The sequence below is a fragment of the Pristis pectinata genome, chromosome 5, assembly GCF_009764475.1.
Source record: "Pristis pectinata isolate sPriPec2 chromosome 5, sPriPec2.1.pri, whole genome shotgun sequence".
Classification (NCBI taxonomy): domain Eukaryota; kingdom Metazoa; phylum Chordata; class Chondrichthyes; order Rhinopristiformes; family Pristidae; genus Pristis; species Pristis pectinata.
The window spans coordinates 72,834,718-72,853,566 of record NC_067409.1 but is presented as its reverse complement, the minus strand read 5'-3'; the positions used below and the strand labels follow the sequence as shown (position 1 = coordinate 72,853,566).

The following is an 18,849-nucleotide window of genomic DNA, read 5'->3' as shown; positions in this document are numbered from 1 at the left end:
GTTGTAGATCATTTGAGAAAAATGATTTGGCTGTGAAGCTTGTAGAAAATTGTAACTAGAAGAGCATTAAATTAATCATCGTCTCATCTTCGTTTCTAACTATAGCACCTAGTAGTACACTTGGAAAAATAAGTAACTTGGCATTCCCATAATGGAAATATTTTAAAAACGTATGCTGGTTGCCAGAAAAAGTTCTTAGTACATTGGGCAATTTTCATGAAGATTAATCTGTTAAATTTGGAAGTGGAAAATTTGAGTTTTTCTCCTCAGACCTTCCTTTTGGTTATGCTTATTGATACAGCAGTGTAGGCTCTCAGGAGGTACAGAAGGTGGAGTAAGATTTTTCTTTCCTCAGAAAGACATTCATATCCAATAAGGGTTTAATGCCAAAAAATATTTTGTGCAATTATTCTTTAACTTATTTCCATAAACAATTTCTAAGAATAAACAATTAATTATTTAAATATCTTCCCATATAAGTTTCAGCAGTGTACTCTGGCAAGTTTTATTACTCTGTGTGTAAGAAATTCTCCAACTAGTCCTTTGCCATACTTCTGGGATTACTTTGAAATGATGTTCTTTTGTTGCATTAGTACTTAAGTGATATTGAAAATTATTTTTCTAGGCTTTCTGGTTTGATCTTCTAGTATTTCTTTATAAGGTCATTTCCTCAAGACAATTTCCTCTGTCTTGCTCTTCTTAACCTCTTTTTCAGAATTGAAACATAAAATTGAAAAAGTGAGAAAACTGCAGGTGCTGGAAAAACAGAAAATGCTGGAAATAGTTAACAGGTCAGACGTATTCATATTTTGGGTATTTCCAGAATTTTCTGTCTTAGGAATTGGCCCCTCCTATCTGCTGTTATTCAATAAGATCATGAAAACCTTTTATCTCAGTATCACTTTCCTACAAAAACTCCTATCCCTTGATTCCCTTAATATTTAAGGATCCATTGATCTGTCTTGAATATACTCAGCAACTGGGCTTCCACAGTCCTCTTGGGTGAAGAATTCCAAAGATTCACTATTTTCTGTGTGAAAAAATTTCTCTTCTCAGTCCTGAATGGGACTTCTTACTTTGGGACAGACCTCTGGTTCAAGACATCTCAGCCAGGGAAAAATCAACCTTGCACCTACCCAGTTAAGATCTGTAAGAATTTTGTGTTTCAATGAAGTCAGCTGTACCAAAAAGAGCATAGGTCTAGTCTACTTAACCTCTCCTCTTGTGACAAACCCACTATCAGTCTGGTAACGCCTTCAACTTCACTTCCTTTCCTGTAACAGAAGTATATCCTTTCTTCATTAGGGAGAAAAGAACTTGAATGCAGTATTCCAAATGTGATCTCACCAGGGCCCTATATAATTGGACTAAGCTTATCTACTTTTGTACTCAAACCTTCTTGGAATAAAGACCAATGTGCCATTTGCCTTACTAATTGCCTGCCTGGATGCTAACTCAATGATTCGTGTGCAAGGACACCAGTTTGTTAACACCAATACCTTTTAATCTCCCCATTTAAAAAAAAACTCCACCTTTCTTTTTTTCTACCAAAGTGGATAGCCCCACATTTTTCCACATTCTATTCCATCTGCCATTTCCTGGCCCATTCACTTAATCTGTTTATATCTGTGCATCCACTGTTTCTGCAGCTGCCCATTTTTTTTAAAAAAACCCTAGGATGCAGGGTTGGGATTTATCACCTTTCAGTTTCATTAATTTCTCCAATACTAATTGTTTTACTAGTAATTTCTTTGAGCTTCTCATTCACTTGGATCTGCAGTCATCCACTACTTCCAGGTGATTTTCTATGTTAACCATGAAGACCAACTATTTAATTTCTTTCCGTTTCTTTATTCCCCAATGCAAATATCGATACCTAGATGTGGAGGCTGAGGGGAGATTTGTTAGAATTTATAAAGTTATGCGAGACATGGATGGAATAGATAGCCAATACCTATTTCCCAGGATTGAAGTGTCTAGTACTAGAGGCCATGTATTTAAGGTGAGAGCGGGAAAGTACAAAGGAGATGAGCAAGGGGGCCTAAAATGTACTGCCAGGGGAGGTGGTAGAAGCAGATAGCATAGGAGTGTTTAAGAGACTCTTAGATCGGCACATGATTATGCAGAGAAGGGAGGGGTATAGTCAGTGTGTGGGGAAGAGGGATTAGATTAATTAGGAGTCATTGGTTTAATTAGTTTGGCACAACATTGTGGGCCGAATGGCCTGTCCTGTGCTGTACTGTTCTATGTTCTAGATACTTTACTGAATTCTAGATTCTATGGTCTAGATACTTCGCCAATCTTCAGGCTTACTGCTGTTTTTGCTACTATGGTAGGCCTTTTCCTTTGATCTGATACCGTCTATCCTAATCATAGCTGAACCACTTTTCCTGTTTTATTGCCTTAAAGGGATTGGATCTTTAAACATTGCCTGTTTAGTATCAGCTTTTAATTTAGTTTCCCAATCTGCCGTAGCTAATGGACAGCTTTTGTCTTCATAGCTTTCCGTTGAGTTTTATATAAAAATAAGTCCAATCTGATCACTGTTCCTAAAAGCCCATAAACCATCATGTCATTAACCTTTTATTTTGTAATACCAGTTCTAAAGTAGCCTGTTCTATCATAGGTTTTATAACACTGATCTAAAAAATCATCTCTTATCCACTTCATGTTCATTCTTCACAATATTCCTTCTAATATGAACATTCCAGTCAACTTGTATGACAGTGTGGTTAATTTTAGTTATTCAGTTTTCAGGATCAGAATATTTATCGAACTAAGTATTGCTAGTTTCTCTTGACCAGCTTGCTTGGGTAAAAAAAAAGAAGCTGGAAACATTTAGCAGGCCAGGCAGCATCTGTGGACAGAGAAACAGAGTTAATGTTTCAGGGTGCAACAGGAAAAGTGAGAAAAGGTGTTTTCAAGATGCAGGGGAGGAGGATGGGTGAAGAGAACAAAGGGTGATTGGGTGGAAACCACAGTTGTTGGTGTTGTTTTCAATGCTGTCTAGTTAATAAATAAATGAGGGCAGTTAGAAGAGGGAAAAAATAAAAGAACATTCTCCAACTATGAGATGCCGAACCCAGCAGTTGCTGGAAACCTGAAGCAAGAATGTTGGAAATGCCCAGTAAATCGAACAGAATCTGTGGAGAGAGGAAAACTGAATTAAGTTGAATGACCTTCAACTTAATTCAGTTAGCCGGTCCTGATACCAAGAGGAAAGGCTGGTTATCTGAAATTGCTAGATTCAGTATTGAGACCTGAGGGCTGCAGTATGCCTAGATGGAAGATGAAGTGCCATTCTTCAAGCTTGTGTTGGGCTTTGATGAATAGGTTGTGAGGTTAGAGTGCAAGTAGGACAGAGAAGTAAAGTGACAGGTAACTGGAAGCTCCAGTTTACTCTTATTTCCAGTAACTTATGTACTGTGCCTAACGGTTCTTTTTTCTCTGTAACTGCCTTTGTCCTTCATTAACTAGAAGGCACCAAAAGCATTTTGTCAGTTAGACAACCTTGGTCTCCACCCTACCATGGACATTTCCTCTGTTCCCTTCACCTCTTCCTTTGCAACTTAGAATGGGTGGCACAGCTGCTAGAACTGCTGCCTCACAGCCCTAGTGACCTGTGTTCAGTCCTGACCCTGGGTACTATCTATGTGGAGCTTGCACGATATCCCTATGACTGTGTGGGTTGCCTCCATGTGTGCCAATTTCCTCCCACATCCTAAAGATGAGCTGATTGTTAGGTTAATTGGCTACTGTAAATTGACCCTAGTGTGTAGTTAAGTGGTAGAATCTGGGGGAGTTGGTAAGAATATGAGGAGAATAAAATGGGATTAGTGCAGGATGGATGGTTGATTACCAGTATGAACTCAGTGGGCTGAAGGCCCTGTTTCCATGTTGTGTCACTCTAATTCTAAAACACACTTGTTTTCTCACTTTCCCAGTTCTGATGATGAAGGGTCATGGATCTGTTTCCTAACCTCTGTATTTACCTCCACAGATGTTACCTGAGGAGCTGTGCATTTCCTGAGCTTGTTTTTATTGCAGATTTCCAGCAACTGCAGTTTTTTTTGGTTTTCAATCACCCTGGTAGATCTTGAGTTGCATGTAGAGCAGATGAAGTAGGGATGGCAGATTTCCTCCTTAAGGACATTAGTGAACCATTACTAATGACTTTATCGATTATGAACCTGATTATTAACTACATTTAAATTCTACAACTACCAATGCTGGGATTTGAACTTCAGTATTTGAATTGTGAATCTAAATCTGTGGATTACTAGTTTGATAATTTAATCACTGTGCCATCATTATACCCATATTGCATTCAATAGGCTTGAACCTTGCTATTCCAGATATATATATTTGTGCATTCTGTTCACTCCTTTAATAAAGTCTCCCACTGAGGAAACACCAACCATTGAGCATCTACAGGCCACCCCCAGGTAACGAACAAGTTCTTTTTTTTGCAGATGCCTGTAAATCAGAAAATACACAAAAATCATTCGATTATGGTAACCATGTCTCCACAGTATTGTAATGAATGGCGTCAAAGACTGATTTTTTTTAAGAAAAGAACAATTATTAAAAGTGGAGAGAGAGGGGAAATTAGTTCTGCTATTCGTAGGAACGAATGTTTGTACATACATCAGACTTTTGAACTTAATAATATTGGAGTTCATTTGTATGTAGAGGTGCCCATAAGTTGGGCACTTGTAACCTGGGGACAGCTAATACTGAAACTAATCCTACACTATTTTATTCTTCCCCACATCCCCATCAATTCCTCCCAGATTCTACCACTCACCTACACACTAGGAGCAATTTACAGCTGCCAATTCACCTACCAACCCACACAAATTTGGGATGTGGGGGGAAAACCCATGTGGTCACAGGGAGAATGTGCAAGCTCCACACAGTCAGTCCCAGAGATCAGGATTGAATCCAGATCACTGAAGCTGTGAGGCAGCAGCTATGCCACTGTGTCACCCAGTGCCTTTGCCACATGATCTGGACATTGAAAATACTTGTTTACTAGTTACTTGGTAGTTGCATTGCCTTGCAAATGTCTATGAACTTTTACATTGATTGTGTTTGTAATAGTAGGGGAGCACTGGTCCTGTGTTCAAGATGCTTGATATTAGAGCACAGAGCTCAAATGAGAAGAGAAACTAACATTCACAAGCAAACTACTTTGGGTGCTGAGAATCTAATTAAAACCAGATGCTGCAGCAAATACTCATCAGGTCAGGCAAAATCTGTGGAGAGAGTTAATGTGTATGATGAGAGGTTAATTACCTAAAACTGTAACTGTTCTTCTCTCTACAGATGCTGCCAAACCCACTGAGTATATTAACAGCATTTTCTATAGTAAAAAGGAGTTATGCTGGGAGATTATGGGTTTTTATGAGCTCTGCTCTGGGAAATTGCAATACCAAAATAAAATTATGTTTAAGTTATGTTTGTATTAATGTAATTTCATTCATTATGAAGAACCATTTCCTGTTAAAAATGCAAATTCTGCCATTTATAGCAGGCCTGTTGGAGATAGTGATGTTTACATAAAGGGAATGGTTTATATAATAAAAAATGTTTTGACATGAATTAAGATATGCATTGGCCTCTGAGAACCTGTGCATAGTGACTATTTCCCAAAGGTAAAAATAGTGGGGGAAAAAAAAAGCTGGATTTGCTGTGCCTGCATTCCTGAGTTGGGTCATTGTCACATTAATTATTTTCAAGTATACCTTAGATACAAACTGCTTGCTGATCAGTTTGTGCTAGAGATAGCTGACATGTTGAAAGCAATAATTTTGCAATCTAATGATATTGGAATGTGCTTGCTGTTACTTTACAATTTAAATATGGGTACTTTAAATTGGGTAGTACTACAGATTTAATCTTGATGAAATGTAATTACTTTCTCTAGTTAAATTCTCCAAGTATAACTTGTAGAAAGCATCAGAGTAGGCTAAGTAACCTGACATTATACAGTGGCATGCAAAAGTTTGGGCACTCCTGGTCAAAATTTCTGTTACTGTGAATAGCTAAGCGAGTAAAAGATGACCTGATTTCCAAAAGGCATAAAGTTAAAGATGACACATTTCTTTAATATTTTAAGCAAGATTACTTTTTTATTTCCATCTTTTACAGTTTCAAAATAACAGAAAAGGAAAAGGGCCCAAAGCAAAAGTTTAGGCACCCTGCATGGTCAGTACTTAGTAACACCCCCTTTGGCAAGTATCACAGCTTGTAAATGCTTTCTGTAGCCAGCTAAGAGTCTTTCAATTCTTGTTTGGGGGATTTTCACCCATTCTTCCTTGCAAAAGGCATCTAGTTCTGTGAGATTCTTGGGCTGTTTTGCATGTACTGCTCTTTTGAGGTCTATCCACAGATTTTCAATGATGTTTAGGTCAGGGGTCTGTGAGGGCCATGGCAAAACCTTCAGCTTGTGCCTCTTGAGGTAGTCCATTGTGGATTTTGAGGTGTGTTTAGGATCGTTATCCTGTTGTAGAAGCAATCCTTTTTTCATCTTCAACTTTTTTACAGACGTTGTGGTGTTTGCTTCCAGAATTTGCTGGTATTTAATAGAATTCATTCTTCCCTCTACCAGTGAAATGCTCTCTGTGCCACTGGCTGCAACACAAGCCCAAAGCATGATCGATCCACCCCCGTGCTTAACAGTTGGAGAGGTGTTCTTTTCATGAAATTCTGCACCCTTTTTTGTCCAAACATACTTTTGCTCATTGTGGCCAAAAAGTCCTATTTTAACTTCATCAGTCCACAGGACTTGTTCCCAAAATGCATCAGGCTTGTTTAGATGTTCCTTTGCAAACTTCTGACGCTGAATTTTGTGGTGAGGATGCAGGAAAGGTTTTCTTCTGATGACTTTTTCAGGAAGGTCATATTTGTACAGGTGTCGCTGCACAGTAGAACAGTGCACCAGCACTCCCGAGTCTGCTAAGTCTTCCTGAAGGTCTTTTGCAGTCAAACGGGGGTTTTGATTTGCCTTTCTAGCAATCCTATGAGCAGTTCTTTTGGAAAGTTTTCTTGGTCTTCCAGACCTCAACTTGACCACTGTTCCTGTTAACTGCCATTTCTTAATTACATTACGAACTGAGGAAACGGCTACCTGAAAACGCTTTGCTATCTTCTTATAGCCTTCTCCTGCTTTGTGGGCATCATTTATTTTAATTTTCAGTGTGCTAGGCAGCTGCTTAGAGGAGCCCATGGCTGCTGACTGTTGTGACAAGGTTTGAGGAGTCAGGGTATTTATAAAGCTTTGAAATTTGCATCACCTGGCCTTTCCTAACAATGAATGTGAACAAACCATAGCCCTAACAAGCTAATGAAGGTCTGAGACCTTGGTAAAAGTTATCTGAGAGCTCAAATCTCTTGGGGTGCCCAAACTTTTGCATGGTGCTCCTTTCCTTTTTTCACTCTTAAAATTGTACAAAACAAAAATAATACACTAATCTTGCTTAAAATGTTGAAAAGAATGTTTCGTCTTTAACTTTCTGACTTTTGGAGATCAGTTCATCTTCTACTCACTTAACTATTCACAGTAACAGAAATTTTGACCGGGGTGCCCAAACTTTTGCATGGCACTGTATATAGAACATAGAACAGTACAGCACAGGAACAGGGCTTTGGCCCATGATGTCTGCGCTAAACATGATGCCAAATTAAACTAAATCCCTTCAACCTGCACAAGGTTCATATCCCTCCATTCCTAAACTATTGTTTATTTTTTGCATGATAAGCCTACCTTTTTGTGGGTGGCTTCATGTACAAGTTATTTCTGTTTTTCTTAACCTATTTTGAGTTAACAATGCAGTTGAAGCAGACTTTTGCATATTGCAGGTATGACTGAGATATAGACTTGTAGATCTACTTTGTATTCCAAAATGATGCATTGAGTCATTATGTTGAGTTGGTAGAGAAAATGATTTTGAGCATTACCAGCAGGCATAAGAAAGAAACAAAGTCCAGGATTGCCAATATTTGAAAGAATTATTGGAAATTCTATTGCTGAAATACTAACAGACCTTTTCCAGTGATGTCGTACAGCAGTCAAGAACTATCCTGGTCTTGACATTATCGTTTTCTCATAACTCTGACTTTGCATATTTATATTCGAATTAGGTGAGGGAAATTAGGATCAACCGTACTGAGTACTTAATAGTACTTATCAGAGAAACAAAGATGTTTTATTGGACCTCTGCCAGCATATCAGTTTCTCTACATAAACTCGTGGTTATCACAAACCATGCTGCCCCTTTCTTAATTTTCTCCAAATCTTGATCATTTATCTTTCCTATTTATTGATCAGCACTGCTACGTAAACAGAACCTTCAATCTGTAAACTTTTCCAATTCTGACCTCTTGTGCATTACCAACTTTAATCACACACATGCTGGTGGTCATTCCTTCAGCTGCCAAAGCCCTAAGATTTGGAATTTCCTCCCTAAACCTCTTCATCTCTCTTCTGTTTTCATATTGCTTTTTTTTCCCCAGTTTTTTGCCACCTCCTATGGGCCTTCTATGGCTCTTTAAAAAAAAACTTCAATTGATAATGCTTTTAACCATCTGGGGATTTTTGCTACATTAAGTGTGTTGAATAGGTGTTGAGTAAGTGAAAGTTATTGAGTGGTATTCAGTTAGTCCCACTCCCCATCTTTTTGGTATTGGTTTAATATTCTCACATGTACAACACAGTGAAAAGCTTTTGTTTGTGTGCGATCTGGACACATCCTGCCATACGTAATTATATTAAGGTAGCAAGAAGTAACAGAATACAGAATATAGTGTTGCAGTTACGGAGAAACAGCAGTGCAGGTAGACAAAGTGCAAGGGCCAAGATGAGGTAGATTGGAATGTGAGGAGTACATCATTTAGTGTAAGAGAATCTGATAATAGTGGGATAGAAGCTGTTCTTGAATCTGGTGGTTCATGCTCTCAAGCTTTTGTACCTTCTGCCTGATGGAATAGGGGAGGAGAAAGAATGACCAGGATGGGAGGGGTCCTTCCACTTTTTTTTCATAAGCATATTGAGTTGCCTTTTGAAGTTGTGTAATTGAATATGCCTTTGCCATCTTTTGACGCAGTGTGCTCTAGCATTCACTGCAATTTCAGAAAATAATGTTCCTTGGCTCCCAACTGGTACTACATCAATTAGTCAAAATCAATATGATCTTGGAACCTGTTGGTGGAAACAGTTTCTATCTATTTATCCTATCAGAGCTCCTCATAACTTTGAGAGCTGCTCTTAAAACTCCCCAAAACTGCCTCCGTTCTAGGGTGAGTAAGCCCAGCTTCTCTGTTCTCCATGCAGTAAGGTACCTTAGTTGTAGCATTCATAGAATTCTGTTAAATTTCCAATGCAACTTCCAAACTTTGGCATTCTGCCTAAAATGTGCTGTTCCAAAATGAACTTGGTACTATAGTTAAGGCTCCAACCAATGATTATACAGGTTATGCATAATTTCCTTGTGTTTGTGCTCTGTGCCTTATTCCATATGCTTTAACAACTTCATAAGCTTATCCTGCAACCTTCAAAGACTTTCTACATTGTTTTCACTTTTCTTCTGCTTTGGCTCCTATTTTCCACCCTTTATAAATGTGAAACCTAGTCAAAGTTCTCTGCCCAAATTCTCCTTTTATCTAGTCTCATTGACTCATTCCTTTGCTCACTCGCTTGTGGCATGTGTTCCTATGCCACAATTCAAAAATTCTCCTCCATGGCTTTTCCCGCCTTCTGTCTCTGTAATCTTTTCTAGCCTTAAGTTTTTTTTAAACTTTATTTATACAGCACGGTAACAGGCTCTCCAGCCCAATGAGCCTGCGCTGCCCAATTACACCCATGTTAACCTACTAACCCATACGTCTTTGGAATGCGGGAGGAAAGCAGAGCACCCAGAGGAAACCCGTGCAGTCACAGGGACAACATACAACCTTCTTACAGACAGCGGTGGGAATTGAACCCCAATCACTGGTGCTGTAATAGCATTAAGCTAACTGCTACGCTACCATGCTGTCCTTGAAGCCCTCAGAACTCGCTCCTCTAATTCTGTCCCATTTGTGCATCCCTAACTTCATTTGCCCCACCATTGGTTGCATTGTTTTCAGCCACCTACCTGCTAAACTTTGGTATTGTCTCCTTGTAGTAGTAACTTGGACAAGTGCAAGGTATTCATTTTGGGAAGTTAAACCAGGGCAAGACTTGCACAGTAAGTGACAGGGTACTCGGGTGTGCTGTAGAACCAAGAGATCTAGGAATACACATACATAGTTCCCTGAAAGTGGTACCACAGGTAGACAAAGTGGTGAAGGTGCTTGTCTTAATTGGACAGGGCATTGAGGATGAAAGTTGGGACATCCTGTTACAGTTGTATGGAATGTTGGTGAGACCACACCTGAAATATTGTGTGCAGTTCTGGTCACCACACTAGGTTAATCACATCCTTCCTATAGAGAGGGTGCAGAAAAGATTCACAAGGATGTTGCTGGGACTTGGGGGGGCTTGAGTTATAAGGAGAGATTGGACAGGCGGGGACTGTTTTCCCTGAAACGAAGGAGGCTGAAGGACAACCTTAGAGATTTATAAAATCATAAGGGGCATAAATAAGATGGATGGTCACAGTCTTTTTCCCAGGGTAAGGGAGTCTAAAACATGAGGGTATAGGTTGAAGATAAGAGTGGTAATATTTAAAGATGACCTGAGAGGCAAGTTTTTCCACACAAAGGGTTGTTGTATATCAAAGGAATGGCCAGAAGTTGTTTTTCACACAGTGGGTTGTGGGTATATGGAATGAGCTGCAAAAGGAGAGCTGGGTAAAATCAAAGGCTATCTACCATATGAAAATTCTCACCAATATCTTTCAAACCATTTCCTATTGCTGGGATAAAAAAGCTGGAATCTTACTGTGCACCCTGTCTATCTTGCAAGTAACTGATATGAACTTTATTAACTTGACTACCAAATACAGGAAAATGTCAGAACCAACACAGCTTTTATCAATCTGATGTATTTTTTCGACTTGAGAAATCTTGCAACATTGTGGAAGGTAGTGGCCACATATGGTTGCCTTACAAAATTCATCAATGTCCTTCAGCTTCTATATGACATCATGACTGCAAGCAATTTTTACAATGATCTAGAGCCAAACCCATTATCATCCAATCTGGTGTCAAGCAGGGGTTAAAAAGGTATTGCTGGTTATTGGGAGTGTTGAGGGTACAGTCAGATGAGCCATGAGCTTATAAAATGTGGGTGCAAGCTGGCCCAATTCCTGCTCCTTGTGCATACGTTTGAATTTTTTGCCTGTTTTCCATCTTCCTAGTAATAGCCTGAGCAACAACTGAAAGAATTGACATTGAATATGTAATACCTGAAGGGTTCTTCAGTGTCTCTGTTGAGACGTCAAGATTTCTGAAGGATCCACTCATTCATCTGCTGTGCACTAGTGATTGTATGATCCTTGCATACATTAAGAATGAACTCCAGTCTGTGCTCGATCTCTTTGTGAAGGCTTGTTGTAGACTGGATTCTTGGTCTTCTCTGCAAGGTCTTTTACCAGCTTTTTCAAGTGACCCTGCACGATTCACTATTATATGTATATAGTAGCACAGATATTAGTGCATTAGGTCCACTTTTGGGAAACCAACTGAATGACACTAAAGTCTATTCGTACAGCCCCACCCTTATTTATGGCTGTGTAACTTTGGTAATTTACTAATATCACCCAAATTGCATGGAATGATACCACTAACAAAGCACCAGAAAATCTTCCAAATTAAATGGGATGACCTCCACATTAAATCTGATCAGCACTGAGGCAATGATCCTCAGTCATGTACACTCTCGGAATGGACATTATGGAGATGCACTACTTCTGATTCCTCAAAGTTTTATGCTCCCAATTCATGTGCAGAGAGAGATATCATGCTGGTCAAAGAAGCAGCAACAAAACTGTACTGAAGGCATGAAAGAAACAGATGTGAACATCAGGCTGCAAAGAATGGGCCACCAACTAATCTGAGTGGCACCAAGGTCTTCATCTGGGAACCAGTTTACCCTTGAAGTTGAAAAGAGAGTATGTAGAAAGGAAAGTGAATACCTGGTCTGAGCTTTAGATCAGTTGTCCTAATGACTCTAAATTTGTGTTTGTGTCTAATTTTGTGCCTGTTTTAATAAAAAAAAAACAACCTTGGACCATTTTTACTATGAAGTGCATTATACAAATGCAAGCTGGTGATGAATTGCAGCATGTTGCATGGCAGTTATAAATATAAGAGTATTTGTTTTTTAAGGTCTGTCTTTCATTTTAAAATGTTGTATGGTAAGAGGTTAGTGGCTGGTGATCTTCCTTGTAATTTTGTCACAATAATATTCTCTGAGTCAGCATCTTGAAATTGAGCTATTGTAGTGGTGAACTTGTCTTGCTATGATGTTGTGATTTACAGTAAAAATGTAGATTGCTGATGGAATACTGACACAATGCTATAGCATCGATAACGTCTTACCCAATGCTAGGCTGTGTTGTGCCCAGAGTCCTCCCTGATCATTATTTCCAGCCTTTAACAGTCTCCAAATAGGTGGCATAGCTTTGAGATTGGGAGTCAGTAATTTATGACTGAGGTAATAAATTAGATCTTTAAAACCCTTTATCTTGGAGAACGGTGGATTCAGTTCCTCAGCATATTCTAAATTGAGACTGAGATTTCTAGTCATTCAGGGAATCAGGATGTGGAGATTGGGAAGAATGTGGATGAGTTACAGGATTAAATTGATATTGAATGGCAGACCAGGCTCAAGGGGCCATATGGCCTACTTCTGTTTATATTCTTATTTAACCTGTTCCCCATCACTAAATATTGGCAATACCTTTCTCACTAATTCATGTGTAAAATTTGACATTCTATATAGAAGAGAAATTGGTATTTTTGGTTGAAGGCTCAACCTCAAGTCAACCTCCCATTATAAACATCCATTGAAAAGAATATTTGATGGATAATCTAGTTGGTGCTAGAGTGAAAGTGGCAAAATTCTGGTAAGTGATGTAGATATAGTTTGAATTTATTCTTGGTTGTTGCCTATTATACACGTCCAGTGCCAGAGAGCAGGTCAGCTGATAAACAGTGAAACTCCAAAAATTCACTAACTGACCATTTGGAAACCTCATCAGGAAATTTTTGCCATGCTCTCCAACCACTTGCCAGGTTATTTGAAATGTCACTGTATAACATTTTCTTAAAAAGTGAATTGAAAGTATGTTGAAATATTAATTGCATCCAATAGTCAAAAAAAACCTAGTCTGGAACTAGCAAAGTCCTGCACGTGCCAGATTAAAAGAGTTTTAAACTATACACCAGACTGCCTAGTACTGTAGTATAGGTATAATTACTGATAGGGTGATTTCCCATGTGATGTACTCCATGTCAAAAATTAGTTTTGTAATTCGAGGTTCCACCTTTTAATTAAACTGGAGTGTTCACCAGATTTGAAACAATAGAATATTGTTCCACCCAGTGGAATGTTCCATTGGGTGGAATGGAATGTTCCAATAGAATGTTCCAATGTTCCAGTGGAATGTTCCAATAGAAATGTTCCACCCAGTTCTTCCTACACTCACCCCAGCCCCCATCACCCTGTTTCTTTCCCCTCCTCCACCCACTCCTTTCACCCACACATCCTTTCCACTGGTTCCTGTACTGTTTCCATCTGCCCTCCCAATTTATCTTTCTTAATCCATGTTCCATCTTACTCTCCTACCAGATTCCATCTTCAGCCCTTTGTCACCCCCACCTATCACTTATCAACTGTTGTCACATTTTCCTCTCTCCCCTCCTCCATCTGTCTATCACCACTCCTTGCTTGGATACACCTATCACTTGCTAGCTCTTGCTCCACCCCTTCTTTTCACCCTTTTATAATGGTTATCTGCCCTCTATCTTTCAGTCCAGGTGAAGGTTCTTGGCCCAAATTGTTGACTGTCGATTTCCTTCCACAGATGCTGCCTGACCTGCTGAGTTCTTCCAGCATCTTGGTTTTTGCTGAAGAAATTCTTCTTTGCCCAGTTGAACTAAATGCAATTTCAATATAACTGAATTTTGGAAGCTGCCCATTATGGATAGTTGCTATTTTATTGGACTTCTAGTGCAAATGAATCTGGATTAACTTCTGTAATTTTTCTTAAAGGTGGTACTGGTGATTCTCATAATCACAGCTCTATGTTCACTCGACCTAAACAGCTGTCCTTCATTTTGATGCGCACACTGAGCAAAGCATGACGTGATTGTATTAAAGGGTGTTCATTCTCAGCTGGTGACTAATGTGGTTAAGGGTATTAGTTAAATTGTTTTTGAGTAAATTCCTGATTGCTTAGATTTTCAAATTGAAGTTCCAGAATCCCAGGGCATCTATAAGATCATCTTTCTGGATTTCTAGGCCAGGCATTGCAAGTGCAGTAAGCAGAATATTTTGAATTTTCACCTTTTTTTCCCCTCAATCCCGATTGGGTGACTTAAAGGACAAAGATCCTCAGGCTGTCAATATCTGCAGTTTCTTTTCATCTTGCAAAAAAGAAACAATAAAATGCTATGATATAATTGCAGAAAGTACATTGCTTTGAAAGTGAGTTCCATTTTTTCTTCCTTCGCAAATATTTTTCTCATTGCTATCTCTCTCTTCACTATTTGCAGTCAAGAAGCCGCAGAGTCATCTGGAAAAAGTGGCAATGAAGAGAATGGGGAAGTGTCTGATGAAAATCGAGACCCAAACACTGCACCCGTCAAATCCATTAAACACAAGAAAAAGAAGCACAAGCATCGGAGTAAACACAAGAAGCACAAGCATTCTTCAGAAGATGACAAGGAGCGGAAACACAAACATAAACACAAGCATAAAAAGCATAAAAGGAAAGAGAGTGAGGGCTTTGAGAAGGATGATGATCACTTAATAAAAAGACCTAAATTTGATGATTATGCTCTTCTGGAGGACTTGGAGAAACAGAGGGCAATGATAAAAGCTGAATTGGACAGTGAGCTCATGGAAGGAAAGGTTCAATCTGGCATGGGCTTAATTTTGCAGGGTTATGTGTCTGACTCTGAGGAAGAGGGGGAGATTCATGAAAAAGCTCATAATGGTGAAAGAGTTACATCCAGCCGTGATGTTTCTGAAATATTGCCTGTTCGAGACAACAAAGTGAAAAGGGAACCCATAGAATCTAAGCCTGCTTCAAAGAGGAAAAGTAAAAGCAGGTCAAAAGACAGGACTAAACATACTAAATCTGAGAAAAAGAAAAGTAGGGTGAGCTCAGAACACCGAAAGGAGAAAGAGAAGGCAAGAAGTAAATCACATGAACGGAAGCGTTCAAAGAGTCCCATCAAAAGCAGTAAGACTGGAGAGAAAAGCAAGTCTCCAACGTTGACTAAAAGACGGTCCCAAGAAAAGAAAAGAAAATCGACTCCCACAGAAGATAGCTTCAAGTCAAAGGATCGAAAAACTATAATTGAAAGCAAAACAAGGGAGCGAAATAAAAAATCTAAGTCTCCTGTGATGAAAACAAGTAAGTCGGGAGATAGAAGTCAGAGATCCAAATCCAAAGAACGTGAGAAAAGATCGAGAAAATCTGAAATGGAAAAAGATAAAAAATCTGCAAAGTCACCCACTAGAGATGCTCCTTCTGGAAAGGAGAATCGATCTCCTTTGAGGAGACCTGCACTTTCTCCTAAAAGGAGAAGCCTAACCCCAAAACATCGAGAAAAGTCATCTAAGCACAGTCGATCACCAATAATTAATGATCGCCCACCTAAACCAAGTCAGTCTCCCTCACGGAATATGTCCCCACATAGAAGAGCTAAAAGCAGATCTGTAGAACGAAGGAGGAGAGAAAATGAACGAGCAAGAGCTTTATCTCCAAGGTAATGAGACCTCCCTATATAACACTTATTTTGCAGTACACTAATGTTTGTGCTAGAATTTATCATGATTTTAGCTGCCAAACCTTTTAATTTGTCCTTTTTTTCACCACAATATATTGGCTCTAGCCATTTTTTTTTATTACCTCATCATTTAATAAATGAGACAATGGTGGATTATTTCATCAAATGATAGTGGTCAAACTTTTTGATATTGCAGATACATTTTGAAGTCACTTGTATCCAGGTCAGCCAGCATGAGTCCACTTGGTAGTAATAATTGAACCTTAACCAGTTTGCCCAGTGCATTCAAACATTAGTGCTTTTGACCCTCCAATTGATGCTAAGTGCTTGTTTATTGAGCACAAATGAAGGAGGCATGGTTATAGGTATAGATGTGACAGCATATTCAGAATGAGAGATATCATTAGCACCTTAGGAGTTCCTAACACACATCTAACAGGACAACTTTCTAGAAATGTGTTCTTTAAGAAGAGAACTGGGAAACTTACAAGAACCAGTAGCGAGATACTAAAAAGTTAGAGAGAAAAATTTGATTATGAGAGAAAACTGGCAATTAATATCAAAACAAACAACAAAGATTTCTATGCATATATAAAAAGACAGTATCCAAGATAAATGTGAGACTTCTAGAGGGTGAGGTGGGGGAATTAATAATGAGAAAGAAGGAAATGGCAAATATTATATCAATATTTTACATCAGTCTTCATAATGGAGGGCACTGCAAATATCCCAAAGGTATCTGATGAGCTAGTTTCAAAATAGTATGGAAGAACGCCTCCCTCCTTCTCTAGGACAATGGTCTTCTTCCCAGGGACAACAATCTGCCCCCCCCCCCCAGTCCCCAGTCCCCAGGAGCACTAGATCTTTTCCCTGGAGCAGAGGTGGTTACGAGAGGACATGACTGAGATATATAAAATTATGAGGGCTATAGATAGGGAAGACTGCAGGAATCTTTTACTCTTATTGGATGAATAAAACTAGAGGACATAGATTAAGGGTAAGGGGCCAAGAGATTTTGAGGGGATCTGAGGGTGCCTTACTCACCCAGAATGGTGAGTACCTGGAATGTGCTGAGAGAGTCACTGACAGCATTTAAGAAATGTCGAATGAGCACTTGAATCGCTTAGGCATTAAAACTATGGACCAAGATAGGATGGGTGCTCACTGGCTGGTATGGATGTGTTAGGCTGAATGGCCTGTTTCCGTGCTGTATCATTCTCTATGACTTTATATTTTACAATAATTGCCATCACAAGCAACAAGATATGGGGGAAAACAAATGGGACCAAAAGCAGATAAGTCGCCAGCTTACTGATGGCCTGCACCCAAAAGTTTTAAAGGAAGTCATTGCACAGATAGTGGACCGAAGGGTTGAAGTTTTTCAAAACCACTGAATTTTGGGAAAAATTGCAATAGATTGGAAACCACAAATATGGCTCCGTTGTTCAAGAATGGAGGAAGACAAAAAGTGGGTGACTGTAGGCCTTTTAGCTTAACGGCCGTTATTGGCGAGATGCTGGCATCTATAATTTTATAATTTATTTACAGCCTGGTAACGGCCCTTCTGGCCCAACGAGTCCGCGCTGCCCATTTTTAAACCCCAATTTAACCTACCTGTACGTCTCTAGAATGTGGGAGGAAACCGGAGCACCCGGTGGAAACCCACGCAGACACGGGAGAACGTACAAACTCCTTACAGACAGCGACAGGAATCAAACCCCGATTGCTGGCGCTGTAATAGCGTCGTGCTAACCGCTACGCTACCACACTGCCTTAATCTGTAATTAAGGAAGAAATAGCTCGCCATTTAAGAAGCTGAATGTAATCAAACCAAGTCAACATGATTTTATGAAAGCTAAATTATGTTTGCCAAATTTGCAAGGGTTCTTTGAGGATGTAACAAGCAAAGTCAATGGAAGGGTATACTTTAATCCTGTCTTCTAGAAATCTAGAAATGTAGATGTGTGTGTGGATTTCCAGAATACTTTTCACAAGGTGCCATATAAAAGGTTGATGCACAAAATAAGAGCCCATGGCAGTAGGGAAGAGTGTTAATGTGGAGTGAAGATTGGTTATCACATAGAAAGCAGAGAGTTGAAATAAATTGATCTTTTTCAGGCTGGAAGGATGTAGCTGGTGGAGTGCTTGCTCCTCATTTATTTACTATTTATATTAATGATTCAGGAGTGGAGCAGAATATAAGGTATGCAAATTTGCTGATGAGACAAAAATAAATGGCGGGGGGGCATGTTGCAATGAGGATATTTGGACTCTGCAACAGGATATAGGTGGGTTGAGTGAGTGGGCAAAAACTTGGCAAATGGAGTTTCGTGTTAAAAAAAAATTTAAGATCATGCACTTAAATAAGAGGAATCTGAAAACAGACTGTTATTTAAATGAAGAAAGATAGCAGATGAGCAAAGCATGGAGGGATCCAGGTGATCTTGTGCATGGGTTGCAGAGTGCTGGCAGGTTTAGAAAATGGTTAGGAAGACAAATGCATGTTGGACTATTTTGAGTGGGTTGGAGTTTAGAAATAGGGAAATATTGTTATAGTTGTTACAAGATACAGGTGAGGCCACACCTGGACAACTGTGCACTGTTTTGGTCCCCTTATTTAAGAAAGGATAGATTGGCATTGAGATGGATCAAAGAGATTCACTGGACTAATTCCTATAATGAGAAGCTTGCCCCATCACAAGCAGCTAAGAAATAAAACGTTTTCTTTTAGAGTTTTGAAGGATGATGGGTGACCTTATTGAAACATAAGATCCCTGAAGAGGCATAATAAGGTAGATGTCAAGATGTTTTTGAGTGGGAGTGTCTCAAACAATGGACCATTGTTAGGAGAATAGCAGGTACTCATTTAAAATTGAGGTGCTTAGGAATTCTTTGTCTGGAATC

General features: G+C 39.3%; 1 protein-coding gene across 5 annotated transcripts in view; it reads left to right on the top strand.

Moving 5' to 3' along the window:
• Positions 1 to 18,849, top strand: part of prpf4bb (pre-mRNA processing factor 4Bb) — a 70,639-nt gene that overhangs the window by 6,380 nt on the left and 45,410 nt on the right. For all 5 annotated transcript variants that reach the window (XR_007956399.1, XR_007956400.1, XR_007956401.1 and 2 more), the window contains exon 2: positions 14,704 to 15,924. Coding sequence is in view for 1 of the 5 variants with exons in the window: in XM_052016663.1 (XP_051872623.1) it covers positions 14,704 to 15,924 (1,221 nt within the window). In the remaining 4 variants the exon portion in view is untranslated. The remainder of the gene's footprint in view (positions 1 to 14,703; positions 15,925 to 18,849) is intronic.